The sequence below is a fragment of the Dermacentor albipictus genome, chromosome 9 (genome assembly GCF_038994185.2).
Source record: "Dermacentor albipictus isolate Rhodes 1998 colony chromosome 9, USDA_Dalb.pri_finalv2, whole genome shotgun sequence".
Classification (NCBI taxonomy): Eukaryota; Metazoa; Arthropoda; class Arachnida; order Ixodida; family Ixodidae; genus Dermacentor; species Dermacentor albipictus.
The window spans coordinates 82,921,619-82,940,750 of NC_091829.1; the positions used below are offsets into that span (position 1 = coordinate 82,921,619).

Sequence of the window (19,132 nt, forward strand, 5' to 3'; positions counted from 1 at the left end):
TCGATATGCAATCGGTTCTGCCGGCATTTCTTAAAATGTTTTTGTTTTTTCTCTTACGTTTTTCTCTCAGCGACCAAGAGTCCTCAAAGCGGGCATGCTTGGTGTGCTTCCTGTGCCTGCTGCTGTTACTGTTGCTCCTTTGTTTGCTGCTACTGCTCCTATTGACCAACGCAGGTGCGTATCATGTCGCGTCAATTACTGCGCGCTGCTACGTTCGTTGACAATGCTCGATTCCCGTACAGGTTAAGGAACGAATAGCCGGTTAATTCTTCGGGCTAACATCACGTGGCCGAGTGCTGCAGAATCATACCCGCCCCCTCCCCCCCCCCCCCCCACACGTAAGAATGCCATGGACTTATGGCATGCGGCACGATTTGTTGTAGGTCCTATGCACATCGCAATCGTCTGCGCACCGATTAAGCGATCCCTCTCGTCGTGTCAATCCAGCCTAACGGACTTCCCGAAGAGGAAGCGTTGCTTCAGGAGCTCTTATCGGAATGCGAGGGTTGTTCAATACAGACTGATGCTCCGAAATCTGTATTTTTAAAGAAAAAAAATTATTCATGGGTAGTTTTGTCCCTTTCTACAAACTCCCCATGCATTAAGCGAAATTCAGGCGTCCTACCGTTTCTACCAAGACTAGATAAGATCATCAAAGCTATTTTTCCACCTTCCTAAAGATCTCTCCAATGTCTGAACTACGCCTTATTCCATCGTTCGGTGTGCTGCGCAATGCTGTTACACAAAGTACAAAAAAGGAAACTGACACACATGCGCACGAAGAAGGACTTGCGAAGTATTGCGAAGAGGGTGGCGCACATCTGTGTTAGTTTCTGTTTTTGTACTTTGTGTAACGGTATAGCGCAGTAAACATGACGACGTCGTGCCAACTCGCCCCAGTCAAAGTATCATTGAGCTTTGTTCCGTGCCAAAAGCAAAGTTCTGTTGTTGCGGTGACAATTACGCGGACACTCTGGGCGAGTTTTCGCCGTCGCCGTGATGTTCTATGAAAAGTCATAGTGCGATAAGATTGTATCGCGCCCCACCCGCCTTACACGCTGTGGCTGCGAGGGGAAGCGCGGAAGATTGCGCCAAGGAAGGGTGCAGGCTTGATGCGCGTAGTCTTCTCGCGCGCAAGGCAGAAGGGGAGCGGGATTTGCGGAAATGGGCTAGAATACCACGTCCTGGTAATTTGATTGCATGAAAAGTGCGCACCTGCGAACGCGTTGCTGCGAATAAAAAAGAAGATCCGAACCTCCATTCCACCCTGTGAACGTGTATGTACAGCGAAGTTGTTGCCTACCTTAGGCAAGTACAAACCGACGTTGTAGACGACGTCATACAACGGACGTACGTCACGCACGCACGTGTGCGGAAGTACACCACGCATCCTCATTCTTCTAGGTCCTACACCAAGCGCATTATTGAACTAAATGAGCGTTTGAACGTAAAAAGCACCAGAAAAAGACGTCGAGTACGACTTACACACAAGTTGCGCACACGGTCGACTTGTAATTCAACTAACTGGAAAACATAATTCTGTAACGCGGAAGCTGAAACACAAAACCCATTTTTTCAGCTGCCGTTCGAAGTCCCTCTTAGTTGCCGCGGCCGATAGCTGGCAATACGGTTAGCCCAGCATACATCCTCATCCTTGTAGGCCCTCCGCCTAGCGCAAGTGCGTTATTCAAATAATTGAATTTCTGGAAGTAAAATGGCTCGGAAAATTCGTAACGAAGGACTTTCACACAACCACCAGACATGATAGCATCGGATTGTAATCCTAATACACGCGAAAACATAATTTCGTCACGCGGAAACTGAAACACAGAGCCTTCCAGCTGCCATTTGTTTTTATGTGAGCACCGCGCACGGAGACACGAAAAACCGGACCAACTAGAGGCTAACAGTTTCCCTGTAAAAACAATAAAGAAAATAAAAATAAAGAAAGAACAAAAAAACTTTAGCTTCCCTTGTGCCGCCGTGACCGTGTATCCCAATTAGCGTAGCACAGGGCCGCAGACGTGCGGGACGGGCTAGTTGGTTGATGTTCATCTTTTATGGGAAAGATAAAAAAGCACCAGATGGCATAACCGAACACCAGATGACATAAAAGCAGCTTTCCACGTGTCCACAACCACACGAAGTAACGGACAATGTAGGCTCAGAAATGTAGAAATAATCAAGTAACGGGAATAATGAGAAAGGACGACAAGATAACTTGCCGCGGGCGGAGACCGAACCCACATGGTCTCCGTTATACGTTCTGTGCTTTACCGATTACGCTACTGCGGCGGCCATCCTCTGGGTGTTTTTTGTACAAGATTAGCCCACACGGGTTGGCCCGCATCTCTCGCGGCCAAGGCGGCAGACGGGGAACGCCCCTTTCAAAAGCAAGTACCACGTATGTTATCTGAGAAGCTTGCTAGTGGCCAAGAAGTCCTCGTATGCAGCCTCATGGCTTCAAGACTGCCGAAATCGAGGCCCTCGCTAAACGACGGGAACGAAGAAAAAAATGGGGAATTAAGAACCCTGGTCTTTTTTTTGTTAGTCACAAAAGTTGGTTTTTCATAGTTGCTAAAGCACCGCAGGCGGATTGCGGAGGATGTGGGTTCGGTCCCAACCAGCGGAAAGTTACGCCTTCGCCCGGTTTCATTTCCCCTTTACCTCATTATTGCTGCATTTCAATAAAAATAGCTGCTAACTTCCCCTATGATTTCTTTGGCTTCAATTCCTTTTCTCTTCGCATGGTTGTTAACAACAAATAATCGAGCTCCTCGGATTCTCTTGTCTTCTTACCTCACTATGATGTGTGATATTTGTTGGTCGATGTTGTGTAGCACAGCGTTCTGGCTGCAAAAATAGGATGGCGCTAGGTTGGCTTAAATGAAGCAACACTCAGCAGTTACAGCGGAAGAAAAGTCAGTTATAAAGCAGTAGTTTATTATTGCTTGTTGATTCAACAGTTCAACGATTTTCTGGTGCGCGTAGGGACGACGGAAGCCTCAAGCAAGCCAACGATGGCTCCAACCACAACAGCCGCCACCACAACCACTACAAGCGCGGCGACGAGCACCCCAACCACCACAACAACCACCATGACAACAACTACAACTACCACGACCACTACAACAACTACCACATCTACCACAACAACCACCACAACCACCACAACAACCACCACAACAACCACTACTACAACCACCACTACAACAACTACTACAACCACCACAACAACCACCACAACAACCACCACAACAACCACCACAACAACCACCACTACCACTACGACAACGACAACTACCCCAACACCCACGCCGGCGAGACCAACAACCGTACATACGATCAGAACGACAAGGGGTAAGTAACGATGCTCTAAGTTATCAATCTATGAGGCGTTTACGGAATCGCGCAACGCTATAAAATTTCAACAGTAGTTGTCATGGTAAATAGTATAAACAATGCCAGAAAACTTCTCAGACAGAGGCACACCACAAATCTCTGATTATCAAATGCAAGATTTCTTTTTGAAAATCAAAAGTAATAATTAAGGGTTTTCAGCAGTCATCGCGTCTATGCACAATTTCACCGCCAAAACTCGCATGCGCTGTCAAACATACTTTTATATCTTTTTCATATGCAGTGTCCCCCAGGCCCGAAAATATGCTACAGCCAATCTGTTTCAATATTCGATTGGTGTCGAGGATACGCGTTATTGCGATTATTGGCGTCAGCTTATCATAATAAACTGTCACGTGGTACACCGCTTACTTCACGTGTGCACTGTACGCCATCTAGTAGGAGTAGCGTTTTTTTCTTCCCTTTTGGTCATATGCAAATTGCTCAGAACTGCCCAGATAGCGTTGGGAATATTCTAAAGCGTTAGAATATTTCCTAGACGGCACTTCCATTAAAGCCCTCGTTTTACTTTCAGAACAGGAAACATATTAGACTCCTGTTCTAATCGCACATGTTTTCATATATTCCTATTTGAGTATGCCACTACCCCCAAAAATTTTAAAAATGTTTTCACGAGCTTATAATATTTATAACTGAGGAGGACATTACAAGTTCGATTTCTTATTCGCAGTCTGTGTTTTTACAAACATTCGTATAGCATACGATTACAAATCTTGTGCAGAAACCATCGACGATGATTGTCAATGTAATCTGTCCGAACGAACCAACGAACGAACGAACGAACGAACGAACGAACGAACGAACGAACGAACGAACGAACGAACGAACGAACGAACGAACGAACGAACGAACGAACGAACGAACGAACGAACGAACGAACGAACGAACGAACGAACGAACGAACGAACGAACGAACGAACGAACGAACGAACGAACGAACGAACGAACGAACGAACGAACGAACGAACGAACGAACGAACGAACGAACGAACGAACAAACGAACGAACGAACGAACGAACGAACGAACGAACGAACGAACGAACGAACGAACGAACGAACGAACGAACGAACGAACGAACGCACGCACGCACGCACGCACGCCTTCCTTGCCGAGTCCGACCGTCGACTGCTGACCAACCACGAAAACGGGTGACAGAGACAAAGAATACTGTTCGCTTTAAGATTTCTCTATTCGAGCAGCCCCCCGAGACAAACTTGCACGCTCCCTTTCACACTATCCGTTGTCCAACTTTCAGCCCCGAACCCGAAGCTGGCGTTCCCGCTTCTCTGCACGGTCAGCACCCTCTTCCGGCAGTCGACGGCGCTTCCCAGCGACTGGGTGTGCGACTTCCTCTTCTACGAATCGCTGTACAAGGGAAACGTGAACATTTTGACGGAACCACTGAGTGCCGACGTGAGCCACTTCGTGCAAAGTGCCGCTCAGTACAACGCAACGGAATTCGGCCTGTCCTTCGAGTCCGAGTAAGTGGGAAATGCGGGCAGAGAACGATTCTTGACATTTCACGGAGGCAAGTTTTGAAGAGACAGACTAGATCCGTGTAGGCTGATAGAGCATTCCTGAAGGGGTTGGTATTCGTTAATTTCATGGTTATTGGTTGAAAATTAGACGATTAAATCAAGTTCAGATTTTAATCCTTTCTTTTTTTTTTCAATTTCCCGCTGAAGCCTCAAGCATGGCAAGTCAGCGCGACATCATAAATTTCGGACAGGTTTTTATTATTTGGGACTTTAGAGCCATTTATTTATTTATTTTGTATTTAATATGCATATTTTCATGGACCGAAGGCATTACAGAAGGCATTGGTAACAAAGCAAAATGATTATGTACATATATACAGACAAATATATAAAGAAAAGAAATGTTAGGCGATAGCGTGGTAGACTGCCTGTTTTGAATAAAGATGTATCTGTGATGTTAACGGTGGAATCAGGAAGGTGGTTCCAGGCGACACTTGGTACCTGTTACTTCGTCAGGGATGGAACGGCAACATTACGCTTTATATAAGTAGTCAGGTCAGGATGAAACGTGGAAAGGTGACGTGATAAGTTGTTTCTTCAGCATGCGGTTGCAATGTTACACCCTGTGGAATAGGCAAAGGCGAGCACATTTCCGGCGTAATGAAAAGACTTGGAGGTTGCGGGTGTTTCATGCATGTTACACTGGGGGCTTACGAAAAGGGTTCTACTTAAATTGAGGACGATGCAAAGAGCTATGGAAAGAACAATGATAGGTGTAACAGAAAGGGATAAGAAGAGAGCAGATTGGGTGAGAGAACAAACGCGAGTTAATGACATCTTGATTTAAATCACGAAAAAGAAATGGACATGGGCAGGGAATATAACGAGGAGGCAAGGTAACCGATGGTCATTAAGGGTTACGGACTGGATTCCAAGCCAAGGGAAGCGTAGCAAGGAGCGCCAGAAAGTTAGGTCTACGGATGAGATTAAGAAGTTTTCAGGGAGAACATGGCCACAATTAACACATGACCGGGGTAGTTGGAGAAGTATGGGAGAGGCCTTTGCCATGCAGTGGGCGTAGCCAAGCTGATGATGATGATGATGATGATGACACTGGAATGGCAAGAATAGCTTTATAAAATATAACTAGCTGCTCGATTTTGAATCGCTTCAAGGGTAAGGATTAGGGATGCTTGATTGTTATCCCTAATGGCAGATGCGCGTTCTGATTTTGAGCCAACTAGGGTTTTATTAGGTGGCAGTTTTGCAGAAGTAGAAACAGTAGAAAAATTACGAGAAAGATGTCCGAACTTGCGACTGACATTAGCAGGACTATAACCAGCATGCATATGCCATGACCGATGATAATGAGTTCGATTGGAGAGAAACTCCTTAATACACGACAACACATATGGGTCAATAATAAGCTGATTAAGCTTATGGATAAGTAGGTCATGATATGCGGAGTCGAAATCTTTGGCAAAATCTAACAAAACAAACAGAATACAGTCAATATCATATCCTTGATCTAAGGTGGCGAACAAATCAGTAGTAAAACAAAAGAGTACTACACGAAGACGTTCTTCTACAACAGTGCTGACATGTATGGAAGAAAGAGCTACTTTCAAGAAAATCGAAGAGATGAGAATATATTATTTGTTATAAAAGTTTGCGTGGAACGCTAGTAAATGAAATGGTGCTGAAGTTCTTGGGGCAATGCGCATTACCTGATTTATGAAATTGAACCACCCTTGCGGTTTTCCAGTTTGTAGAAATCCAGGAGCACTGTAACGACAGAGTAAACAGTTTAGCTAGAATAACAGATGAAAATAGTACCGTACATTTTAGCACTTTTGAATTAATAAGATCAGGACATCCAGCGGACGAAATCTTTTCATTATTAATCAAACGGTTCATACCAACCCAGCCAACTCATATGAAATCCATAGTATGAAACAAGGAATGAGGGATATTCGGTACATCGGTGGAAATATTATAAAAAAGAAAGGAATAAGGTAGACACTTGATTTAGCAGCGCAACTCAGGTTTTCTTCATCATTGCTGCCATCAACGCGAACTAATATAATGGAGTCGGCTTTCTTGTAGCTAACTATGCTCCAAAATTTCCTCGGAATAATCACTAAATGGATGGCAGTGTAACATTAAAATAACTTTTTGCAGCATTGCTCGTAAGCTAAATGTACTCAGCTTTCACACGATAGTCAGCATTCCAGCGATCGGCAAGATTGGTTTGTTTGGCATGGCGGAAAATACGTTTCCTTTTGTTGCCTAGTCACGTAAGGGAATTATTAAAGCCGGACGAGCGTGAGTTATGAATAATCTGCTTTCGATGTGCATATCGGTTGATTCAATAGAGGATTTTTCGTAGAGCTGCCAGTTTTCTTCGACAGAGCGTTCATCAAATTTAGTAATGTGCTTGCTGATGAATGTTTCCCATTCACCATTAACTGAGATTATGTCAGCGCGGTTGTAGTCAACGGCAACGTCAATTCTTGTCTTGGAAGTTACATTTGCCTTCAACGTGAAATTAATAATGAAGGGGTCACTCAAACCCTGGAGATAAATCAGTTTCGATACAAAATCGAGCACAGCGGTGAAATTTAGGTCAAGTATCTCAGATGACGGGGAAGTTGTACGGCTGGGTTCCCGCACTAAATTAGACAGGTTTAAAGTACGAAAATAGATCCAGAACTTCCGAATCCTCAGATGAACCCTCTTGCCCAGTCAGAATAACCAAAATCGATTGTGCACAACACATTATGAAAATATAGTCTCCCAAAATAAACTACGGTGACGTAGAATACCGAACACTTAGGTTGTTTAGAACATCATGCAAATCATCGCAGAAAGATTTCGGTGCTGTTGGGTTTTTATGACATGCGCAAGAAATACAGTTTTTTTAAAGTTCTTGACACTTGCTAACTTCAGCGTCTTGTCTTGTCTCCTCGTTGTGTCGTCCTATTTGCACTAAGGTATATTATTGCGCATTAGCATATGTATTAGGCATTGGCTTCGCTGCTGGGTGACGTAAGCAAAACGTCGCCTCGACAGGCGCAGCCTTCTGCTCGATGCAGCCGCATATAGTTTCGGTTTCGCGCTCTCTGATGGCCGGGTTGGTCGCGCCACAGTTTCGCCGGTAATCGCGCTTTTTTTTCAGATCCGAAATTTGATACAGCTTGTACGGATAATTCGCTTGAATTTTCCAACTACAATAATTTCGCTGAAACTAAAAAATGAAATAAGAGCTCGTTAATATTCGGTTTGTTAATTAGTAACTGATGTGTCAATAATTAATTATGCGTTACCCGTCACCACGTGGTCGGCGCAGTTCAGGGTACGATTCCGAAGGCACCTTCTATTTGTTTCCGAACGGCTATTCTTGAAGTTCACCTAAAATCTTCGTAGATACATCCGGCGTATAAATAAATACATTTAAGGATGTTATGCCTCTTTCGTGGCGTCACAGTTGCACATAGCTCTTATGGAGGATTGTCCAGAAATTTGTGCCTAACCCAGTGGCACATAAATAATGCATAGAAAAGGAGGTAGCAGAGATAGAAGAAACTTAAGAAAATCAAGGAAGCCATTTAGTATCATGCCGTCTTTGCATTAAGGGATTTATCTTTTGTGGAGAATAATATAAACCTATAGTTCATGTACAGGCGCTGTGACGGCATAGAATGCCTGATTACGCAGAACACAGGTGGGCTCACTTTTACGCTATTTTGTTGGCGAATTCCGGAATGCGTTAGTCGGTTGCTTGTGTACTATTTATTCAGATACTATTGACCCACCAACTGAAGAGAAATCGTGGGAAGCTAGGGGGAAAAAAATTAGGGACCACATATTCAGTTGGGGACCTTGATTGATATATATATATATATAGTTTTTTTTATGCCATCCAGGAGCAGCTTTTTTATAAGCGACTACGCCACGCCAGCGTTCCAAGCCAAGGTCACAGAGGTCGGGAAACAGGGCGTGCCCCACCTGGGCATTCTGAACATGCTCAACGACACCACGGACAACGCGACGTTCGAACAGGCTCTGCAGATATTGCTGGTAAAACAAGCCGCTGCACCACCTAAACAGCGCGCAAGATCCAAATGACTTCTCTAGCGCTTAAGTCTACAGGGCTGCGCGAACAGTGATCTCAAAAAAAAGAAAACAATTCGAATACGAACCGAATAGTGCCTCGCGGCGGACTTAATCCAATCTCCAGTGTTTTCCTTTTTTTTTTCTTGAACAATGCACGAATTATGAGAAGCCGCTTTTTCCATTGTATATAAAGTGGTGCTCATGGCGTGACACATGCAGTAAATTGTCAAGCTTGTCATTACATTACATTGCATGCATTGAAGCTGTATTCATATGAAAAGACAAATGGAGCATTGAGAACAAATACGCGTGCTGTTTCGAGAATTCGGGACCTTGCGGTGAAAATGCAGATGACCGTGGATTAACCGTGAACGGCTTGCGCCTCGAGCTAAGTAGGGCGTGATGCAGTACGTAGCATCACGGCTCTTATATCTGCTACGGGCGCCAAGATGAAAATTTATCTAAATTTTTCTCCAATTGTATGTTTATTTGGGCACAGTTGGCTATTTATCTGCAGTGTTTCGGGAAATGTCTATTGCATACAAATAGTGACTAATTGATCTCGAAGACTCAATAGAATTGGACAAAGTTTGATTGCTTGCTCGAAAGTTTCAGATATTCGCCATTTCATACTTTCGTTTAAAAGCGCAGCTCTACTCGACGGTGGCATTCATGAGGGCGTGTGCTAGCACCGTCACGTGATTGCACTAGTAATTTCGTTGTGGTAACCGTAGCCTCCAAAAAGTAACCATGGTAACCATAGTAATAAAAGAAGTAACCAAATTAACCATAGCCTCTCAGATGTTGGAGGCATTGCAGCGAAGTTTCTCGGTGACCGTTTTTGACTAGGAGTTGTTAGACCACAAGCTCATCTCGATATCGATAAAGTAATGCCTTATGGCGATTGGTTCGAACGGCAATCAAGAATGAATTTCGATGGTACATGCAGTAAAATCGGAAGAGGAATTTTCTTGCCGGGGTGTTGATATTGAAGGTTATGCAGTAATGTTTCTCGGCAATATAATAAAATATTGTCAGTTAATATCACGTATGCTATTATCCCGGACTCCCCGAATGAAATATTTGCTACCATTCGGAGAAACGTTGACACTAGTGGGTACAACACGGACATTTTCTCAAAATGAATAGAATAAATGCATTGTGTGCTGAAGATTTCTTTAGCTAGGTCACGATAGGAGGCTGATGTGATATATTAGGCAGACAATCAAGCATAAAAATAATGTTCATTCTTTCATCGCATATCTCAGCTGCAATCGGAGGCTGAACGCTTTTGGTGACCCCTTTAAGTGGACTATAGTGTACACTCAGTGTAATATCTAAAGAATATTTACGCGAAATGACATCGTCAAGGGTTCATTTAAAAATATTATCGATAGCTAAGGGCAAGAAAGATGCCGACCAAATTGAAAACCTATTAAAACGGTAATAGCCTACAATATCCGGACAAAGGGACTGTTAATATTAATTCAATAATTAATTAAATAATGAAAAAACGGTGTTTAGTACCAGAATGGCAGCTTTGTTCATGAGGAATTTTTCAACAATGTTTAACAGCGAACCTTGTTGAATAAGGCTCACTGGCTCGAGCACAAGAGCTACAATGCTCATAATTGCTTCCAGCATCATTTAACATTGTTTCCAACGTTGAACATGGCTCAGTGTTCAACCGCGTTGAACAGTTCTTCAAGAACAAGGCTTGCATGTCAATGTCCAAGGAATCACAATGTTAAAGAAGGCTAATCGTCGCAGAATGTTTAACAGTTCGCCTTTGAATACGGTTGTTGGGGTCTGATGCACTTTTTTGGCCATTTCACGCGCGAAGTTATTCTGCCCATCAAAATTCTGGCTTCACTGCAATTTCCCGCATCGTTGATATTACGAAAGGAGCGCTGCTTCTTGAAGAATAAAAACTTACGCTTCAGTGAGTTTTGTCAAGTTTTCTGAAGTGGACTGCATGGGAGCGACCTCTACAGGAACGTCAGATATAAAGATACATCAACTATATTTCATATCTATAAACATACTTGGAAAGCACCTAAACGGCAACTTGAAATATTCGACGGATGTAAAACGTTGTGAAGAAACGATGAAAGAAGTTAAAGTGCTGCGTGGCGTCATACTGAGACGCAGGAACAAGCAAACATCCAGCTGTCGGCCTTTCCAACTCGCTTCGCTATAGCTCCCTAAACTGTGCTCAAACACGGACCAAATTCCGCGGGGGGCGGGCATCACATGGCCGAGCCGCGGCGAATTGCGCCGCCAGCAGCTTAGCTGCCTCGTCATTGCGTGCGGCGTGATTGGACAGAACTGAGTCGCGTGACGCTCGCACGCGAAATTCGGGGCGCAGTGAGCATCCAGCTGTGCGCGCATCATGCAAGTTTGCAGCACAGGTGCAATCAGAAGTGTTTCGAGAAATGTACGCGCCCTCTTTCAAGTGCCATTATTTTCATCGCTGTTCTCCCTTTCTCACGCACTATCGTTTGGCACGCGCTATTGTGTGAACACGGTGCCAAATTGAAAATATTTTTTTTCCCGCTTTGGTTTTCCTTTTTATTTTTTTGCATACTATTCTCCACTGGACGAGGTTTCATAGCTCACGCGGCTGTTTTTTGTAACTAACTATTTGGCGTAAAACGTTTCTGGAAAAACAGTACCCGCCTCTTTTTGCTTCGCCATGACGACAGAAGTTCGACGAGTACGCGGCGTCGACGGCAACGCCGACACTGTCCCCCATCATCGCGTTGGGAGTCAGCGTGGATGTGCCCAAAGTATTCAACTGGCACATGGACAGAATGAGGTGAGTGCTGTCGCGAACTGTTTCTTCGCATTTCACATGATAACATTTCCTGTCGGCAATGCTATCATGCTGATAACGCGCATGCCGTTCGTTACTAGAAAGTACTGGTCTCGCAGCGTTAAAGAAAGGAAACGCATCAAGGCAGATGACGACTATCGTTGTGTGGCAGAAGAGGCCCTCCAAAGGGTGTAAACTGTTCTTAGAGTGTAGTTGGCGAACACGTGTACGTGCCCCGCGGTTGCCGATGCAAGTTGCATGCTGCAACAAGCATGATAAATTTTCGCATACTGTAACTGCCGCAGTACCCAAAGGCCTGTCCGCAGTGGTTCCCCGACAACATTGCATGAACTCGCATCAAGCAAGTCTTTCGCGGGACGCGCTGAAGTATGTCCAAATAGTTCCGCAGCGCGCGATGCCAATATATTCGAAGAAGGACTGCGACCGCTCGCACAAGCCAGAGAGGAGGAAAGGCTCACGGCGCACCACACTCCTATCACTCTAATGATATCTTCGACTGGTCGCCTCTACGCCCCGAAGCAGAGTCGGGTAGATCGGGCGTTTCCCGAGCTCAAAGGTAGAGAACAAGGGCGCAAGCCGAACGTGCGACTCGCTCTCGGAGGAGGAAATTGCCGATGCGAAACCACGTGACTACTGCGTCCAATGATTCGCCTATTCAAAGCTCCCGGCGATGCAGTGGCCTAGGTTGCCAAGGTTACGGTGGGCCGTCGCCGACAGCAGCGACGCGGCTCTGCGATGACGTTTCAATCTCGATGACTGCTCCGACGACAGGGCTCAGAGCGCCTCAGAGCGCTCCAAGATGGGGGAAAGCAATCGAGGAGAACCAGCCGAACGCAGGGCGCGCACCCTCTTTCAACCAGCCGAAGACAACACCGCTCGCGAGAGCACTACAGAGCGCTCAGAAACGACCAGCCGAAGATAGCATAAGTTTACACCCTTTCAGTTGTATATTGCCACACAACAATAAACCTCATTTGTCTTGTCCGCGTTCCCTTTCTTTAACGCTGCGAGCCCGGTACTTCCCAGTAACGAACGGCATGCGTGTTATCTGCATGTCATAGCATTGCCGACAGGGAAGTAGCGGGCGCGGCGTTTTCAAGAAAGCAAACGCAAGCAAGGCAGATCATGATTTTTGTTGTGTGGCAGATTTAAGAGTTTATCTCAACAGGATGAAAAAAGAACAACAAAAAGCTTTGATATTATTTCATCTATTAAGTGGTGCCCGAAGCCACAGTTCCAATGGCGGCCGCTTTTCCATGCTTTCCAGATTATCTGGCTGATGCATTATGCAGGGTGTCCCAACTATCGTCCGCAAAGATAAAAAATTGCGTTACTCGAAGAAAACCTAGTGCAAATATCTTCTTTCCACTACAATGGAGTAACAGCCAGTATATTTCGTTAGTGAGATTTAATTGTGTAACTGTGATTAATTATGAACTCGAGAAGCACTATACGAGAGAGATAATTTAATTGAAAGAAGGCAGGGACGTCGGCCTGAGCTAAGGTGCTCTAGCCTGCTACTCTGCACATGGGGAGGGGGATCGGGGACATAAAGATGGGATGAGGGATGATGATGACATAGCAAGATGGATGCGAAAAGTTGAAAGCAAGTTCAACGCTCTGACGATAAACATTCACAAATGTCATCCATGAAGTCATAATCAGGTTTCGCCTCAGGTCTGTAGTCATCAATTTGAGTGAACTTAAAAATAGAGGCGTTAGCATGACGCTGGTGTGGGCCTCCCCTGCGTGAACGGCACAAGCGCCAAACAAAATCTTTATACCGTATAAAGAGCTCCGATAAGCGGCTCTAGCACGGCGAGCACTTGTAGGGCACCTTTAGCGGCCGGAGTCTCGAGACCACCGAGAATCACGCGCATTGATTCTACTAGGTGCTTCAACATTTTTTGTACACTCTCCTTCTCATTGTATCATCTCCTTGCTTGCCCGTAGTGTCACCGGTTTCAATGGCCCTATAATCCTTGGCTTCATGGCGCAGAGGACCACTAGTGCCCGCTGGCATGGCCGTAGGCCTAGAGGGCAGCAAAGGCCATTCCGTGTCTCTATCAGCGGGTGGAGGTGAATGTTTGCCGCGTGCTCTCGTCGACCTTGAATTATCAGTAGACGCCGTTATCGTCCTGGATGCACGCACAGGCAAAGATGGTCGTGGTACCTGTGCCATGCTAGGTAGTTCTCCTGAAATGGTTTTGTCATGCTTCTGTCGCGAGCGTTGGTCACTTTGGCGAACAGATTCAGCAGCCGCGAAGATTTGTCTCTTGCCATTTTTCGAAGAATATGAACCTCCTGTTTCATCTTCGGGCATTCCTTCGAAGTCGCTTCGTGAGAGCCAGTTCAGTTGGGACATTTAAATGAGGACGCCTCACAGTCGATGGTATCATGCTCTCCACCGCAACGCAAGCAGGTGGCTTTGCTTCTACAAACATCGCTCACGTGTCCTATCTTGTGACATTTCCGGCACTGAATAGGCCTCGGAACGAATGGTCGTACTCGGTCTATAACCTAGCCCACTTTGACAGACGCTGGTAGTGTCGAAGAAGCAAACGTTAACTTGATACATCGGCAGTGTCCCAAGCGGTGAATCTCAAGAATGCACACCGATGACCTCAAAAGAGTCTCGAGGTCCGCATGCTCGATTTCAAGCTCCACGTCGGAAGTCACTCCAGTTGTTGTCTCCTTCCCGTAACTAATAAAGGAGCGGATGGTGATTGCACTTAACTATGGAATGGTCTTTAACTTCTAAAGTATTGCGGAATTTTTCACATCTATTGTCAGGAGGTTCGTGCGAGCGTTGATGCTGATCTAGTTAATTTGCCCAGGGGCCACGCTTTCAAGATATTCGTTTAGAAACTGCCTGCTGAGGGAGTTCATGCTGTGCGACGCCGAGAGCGGCACGTAAGAAACGATGAATGATTCCTGCTCACTCTGATGCGATGAAGTCGCCTCAGTCGACATACGGCGCATCTTCTTCATGCGGCGGTCCATGACTACGGTGTACTCGCTGTCAGAGTCCATGGCTTCTGGCGTTGAGCTCTCCCAGGTATCGAGCTGGTCCGAGCTTCCAAAGGCACATCGTCCAAACATGAGTGATGAAGTAGACGATTGACCTTGTACAGGTGGTCGTGGGAACATCTTCTTGCTCATCCTTAACGGAATGACTCTCACGAAAATGGCAAGAACGTAAAGAAATGCATAACAGCGAGAGGCCCAGAGCAACAGTAGGCTCTGGGCACTTCTTTCGATTCCTCCCCCCAAAAATGTACTATACGAATTTTCAAAGTGTCAATGAGGCATTTGTAGGCACAGTTAAGTAACATCTAACTGCGGTATTTTCAGCGACGTACTAAATGCATACAAATTTTGTCCGACTGATAAATAAATCCCGCGAAATACGAAAAATACCACCTCCGGTCATGTACTAATTGTGGCCATGTCGTCTCTGGAGAAATCTGAGCCATTCCACTATATATGAAGGTAGATGAGCAGCGGACCTGTATATATGTTGATTAATATGTCGGTAATAAATACGTTGAACGAAAATACGAGACATACCACAATGAATTTTGTTTTTTCAAGATTTTGTTGTTTTATTAAAGCGCATACTCAATGCTTTCTTTGTGTTTAAACCATCTTTCTTTAGTTTTTATAAACTTATTATTTGGTCATCAATGTGCCTAAGGCCTTATGATCGCTATTCTAAACGTCCAGAAGCTCTGTGGCGACATTGTAAAGGTTTTTGACCAATGTGAGGTCTATATACACGACCGATGGCGCATCGTGGGCACACTGATGTTTTCGTAATATTGAATGCCGAACCTTTCCCAGAGAAACGCCAGGAACCACTTTCCGTCTGGCCGAGACACGTATGTGTTGAAATCGCCCACAATTACCGTGGCAGTGCAGTGGTAGGGGGGGGTGCAAGCAAAGGTGTTTGCGTTTGTGCTTGGAGTCTACAGGGCACGGTCTTTGTTCGCATTACGTGCCGCGCTGCGTCGCCGCGCAGAATCCCGCTTCTGGTCGCGACGGCGTTCTTCATAAGCGTACTGTTCTTTCGCAGGCCTCACCGCACGCGGCCTTACCCATGGCACGGGTGGATGGAAACTGATAAGCTTGCATGGTTTGCCAATAGAGCCCGTGACGTCAATCCGAAATCCATACTAAACAGTATCTATACTGGTTTTACTTCTTTAATGACAATGGTTTTTTTACTGCGATGGCAATATATGGACACCCCAAACGCATTTTTGCCGTCGCCATCGGCGTGATGTTCTGTACAAAGTCTAAGGGCGATAACATCGTCGCCGCGCGTCGTACGCTGTATGTGCGAGTGAAAGCACGTGAGGGAAGCTGGCGCGCGCGAACGAAGAAAGCGGAAAGCAAACGCGCCGTTTTTCGTCGCGCTAAAGGCCGTGGACGGATGGGAGGGAAGGAAGGAGGGAAGGAGGGAGCGGCGTTGTGCGGCGGCAGCTAATGTCCCTTGATAATTTGAAAGTAGCGACGCTCTCCTTCTCACGGCGCTTTCCTCCTCGATGCTCCTCGCCCGCCGGCTGCGCACGGCACGCTTTTTCTCCTGGGCTCCCGCGGACGGGCCGCAGCATTCTATGGAGGCGTGTTATTTTGGGCCAGTTGTGCGCCCCAGTTGTGTTGAAAATTTTGAGAAATGCCGATAATAGCATCTTCAATGCTGAAGGCAACGTTTATGAGGAGGTTGCGTTTATTTCTTAAAGCCGTATGAACGGGCCATACTGATGTAAAGGGAGATTTGATGCGAGTTCTATACTCCAAACAATTTTCCTGTTACATGATCAGATGCTTTACTTTCTGCGTCTGATCTAGCATTGCTTGTGGCACATTCCTTTGTGTGTGGCTTAATAAGGGAAAGCTTTAGATCTATGTTTCCAGGTCGCGTTTTGAGTTGCAGAAAATATCACGTGACGGGAGGAGGGCCTGGAGCGAACCAAAGCATGTGCAGCCGTGTATAGGAGATGATTACTCATTAGCAAAGTTAACTAATGATTTATTAGTGTTTGGATTAAGATGAATTAAGGTGTAATAAGGAGGATTAAGGTCGATGAAGTTGTATAAGGGTGAATGAGATGGATTAAAGTGCATCAGGGATGATTATGGCGGATTAGGTTGGAATAAAGTGAATGAAGTACGGTGAATTAAGAAAGAAAAAAGGTACAGTAAGGCATATTAAAGTGGATTAAGGCGGAATATGTAGGAATAGGGTGGATTATGGTCAAAGGAGGAGGATTAGGGTGCCTCGCCGAGGTTGTTCAGTGGCTAAGGTGCTGGGCTGCTGAGCACGCGGTCGCGGGATCAAATCCCGGCCACGGCGGCCGCATTTTGATGAAAGCGAAATGCGAGCACACCTGTGTACTTATATTTAAGTGCACGTTAAAAAACGCCAGGTGGTCAAAATTTGCAGGGTCCTCCACTATGGCATGCCTCATAATCAGAAAGTGGTTTTGGCACGTAAAACCCCATATATGTAAGGATTAACGTGGATTAAAGAGGATTAACGCGCAATAAGGATGATTATCCTGGATCAAAGTGAATGAAGGAGGATTAGGGTGGATTAAGGAGCACTAAGATGCATTAGGGAGTATTAAGGTGAATTAAGATGGATGAATGAGGATGAAGGTGGACAATTGTGGATTGAGATGGATTAAGATACATTAAGGAGGATTAAGGCCGATTAAGGTGGACGAAAGCTTAGTATGGATTAAGGTTTATTACAGAAGGCTTTACAGCCTTAACCCTCCTTCATCCACTTGAATCCACGCTAATACTCCTTAATTTTTGTTTGTGCACCTCAATCCTCCTTAATATACCCTAGTCCTCCTTAATGAACCCTAATCGGTCTTAATACTACCTAATCAACTGTAATGCACATTATTCCACCCTAATGCTCCATCATCCAACTTAATCCTCCTTCATACACCTTAATCGTCACTCATGTACCTTAATCCACCTTTATCCTGCTTAATACACCTCAAACCACTCTAATCAAGCTCCATATACCCTAATCCATCCTAATCGGTCTTAAATCTCCTTTATCAACCTTAATTCACCTTAATCAACCGTAAACGTGCTTAATACACGTTCATCCATCTTAATCCTCCCTAACGCCTGTTCATGCACCCTAATCCACCTTAATCCAATCTAATCGCTCTTAATACGGCTTCATCAACCATAGTTCGCCTTAATCCACCCTATTCCGCCTTAATACGCTCTAATCCACCTCAATCCTTCTTAACACAGTTTATTCCACCTTAACCCTCCCTAATCCACCTTAATTGTATCACTAATGGATCACTAATCACCTAATCACCTTCTTGTACAGGAGTGGACATGCTTTGGGTCGTTTCTGGACTATCTTGGGTAACGTTATATTTTCTGCTCACAACGCGACCTTGAATCATAAATATTTGGGCTTTCGCTTTATAACCTAAAAGAAAGCAATGCGGACTAGCTTGTTTTCATCATCCGCAATACCACGGACATACTTGCCACTAATTTTTTCAGGGTTTGCATTCATTCTATCTCACTGACCCACAGATCCACGTAAACTAGAAATAAAATTTCTTCTACGAGCAGCTATTTCAATTTTCAGTAACACAGGCAGGAGAAAAAGTGCGATTAAGAAGCTGTATCTTCGCACGTAATTGCACACATTGGCAAGCAGAATCTATAGGGCTGCGTTAGCGACTGAATAGCAGCAGTTGGCGACGCGTGAGCTGATGGGGCCGCCGCAAAATATTTAGCCTACCGAGGACAAACCCAATTTTATGCAACGTACAAATTGCCGCAGCCAATACGCTGGTGAGTAGGCCCGAAGAATGAAGAAAATGCAGCATTACGGGATGCTTTGGTACGAGCAATAAGAAAGACGCCTGACCTCGCAAACAACGCTGTTCTTTCTTTTTAAAGTTCTTTTGGCCAATATTATGCAGCCACTGCTTCCTGCGCAAGCCGACACGCTTTACTTGCGGTATCATGAAAACGGCAAAACCACCTTCAGCTTGTTGCTGCAGTTAAGTGTGCAACACCACGGCATAGCGCTAGCACATAGAGCAGGAAACACAGCGTACAACGTTCGCTACGCCGAGCTAAAGCGCCGAGCCAGCCGAGCTGAGGAGAAAAATGGCGCGAACAAAGAAGCAAAACACGAACAAAACGCAAGATACGTGTGTTTCCACGAGTAACGGCAGGGAGACCGATCGCCGTGCGGAAAAAGGGGGGCAAGAATAGTTGCC

At 45.3% G+C, this 19,132-nt stretch overlaps 2 protein-coding genes across 10 annotated transcripts in view; one reads left to right on the forward strand and one right to left on the reverse strand.

Annotated features, from left to right (window-relative positions):
- LOC135915002 (endothelin-converting enzyme 2-like) overlaps window positions 1–19,132 on the forward strand; it is a 392,210-nt gene that overhangs the window by 158,328 nt on the left and 214,750 nt on the right. For all 5 annotated transcript variants that reach the window (XM_070524854.1, XM_070524851.1, XM_070524853.1 and 2 more), the window contains 5 exons: window positions 71–174; window positions 2,992–3,360; window positions 4,678–4,903; window positions 8,827–8,980; window positions 11,722–11,834. In XM_070524854.1, coding sequence (XP_070380955.1) covers window positions 95–174; window positions 2,992–3,360; window positions 4,678–4,903; window positions 8,827–8,980; window positions 11,722–11,834 — 942 coding nt within the window. In that variant the 5' untranslated portion in view covers window positions 71–94. The remainder of the gene's footprint in view (window positions 1–70; window positions 175–2,991; window positions 3,361–4,677; window positions 4,904–8,826; window positions 8,981–11,721; window positions 11,835–19,132) is intronic.
- Window positions 1–19,132, reverse strand: part of LOC135915004 (uncharacterized) — a 138,576-nt gene that overhangs the window by 15,498 nt on the left and 103,946 nt on the right. For 2 of the 5 annotated variants that reach the window (XR_011508284.1, XM_070524856.1), the window contains one exon: window positions 6,628–6,685. The exons of the other annotated variants lie outside the window; for them this stretch is intronic. Coding sequence is in view for 1 of the 2 variants with exons in the window: in XM_070524856.1 (XP_070380957.1) it covers window positions 6,628–6,685 (58 nt within the window). In the remaining variant the exon portion in view is untranslated. The remainder of the gene's footprint in view (window positions 1–6,627; window positions 6,686–19,132) is intronic. 5 annotated transcript variants of the gene reach the window in all.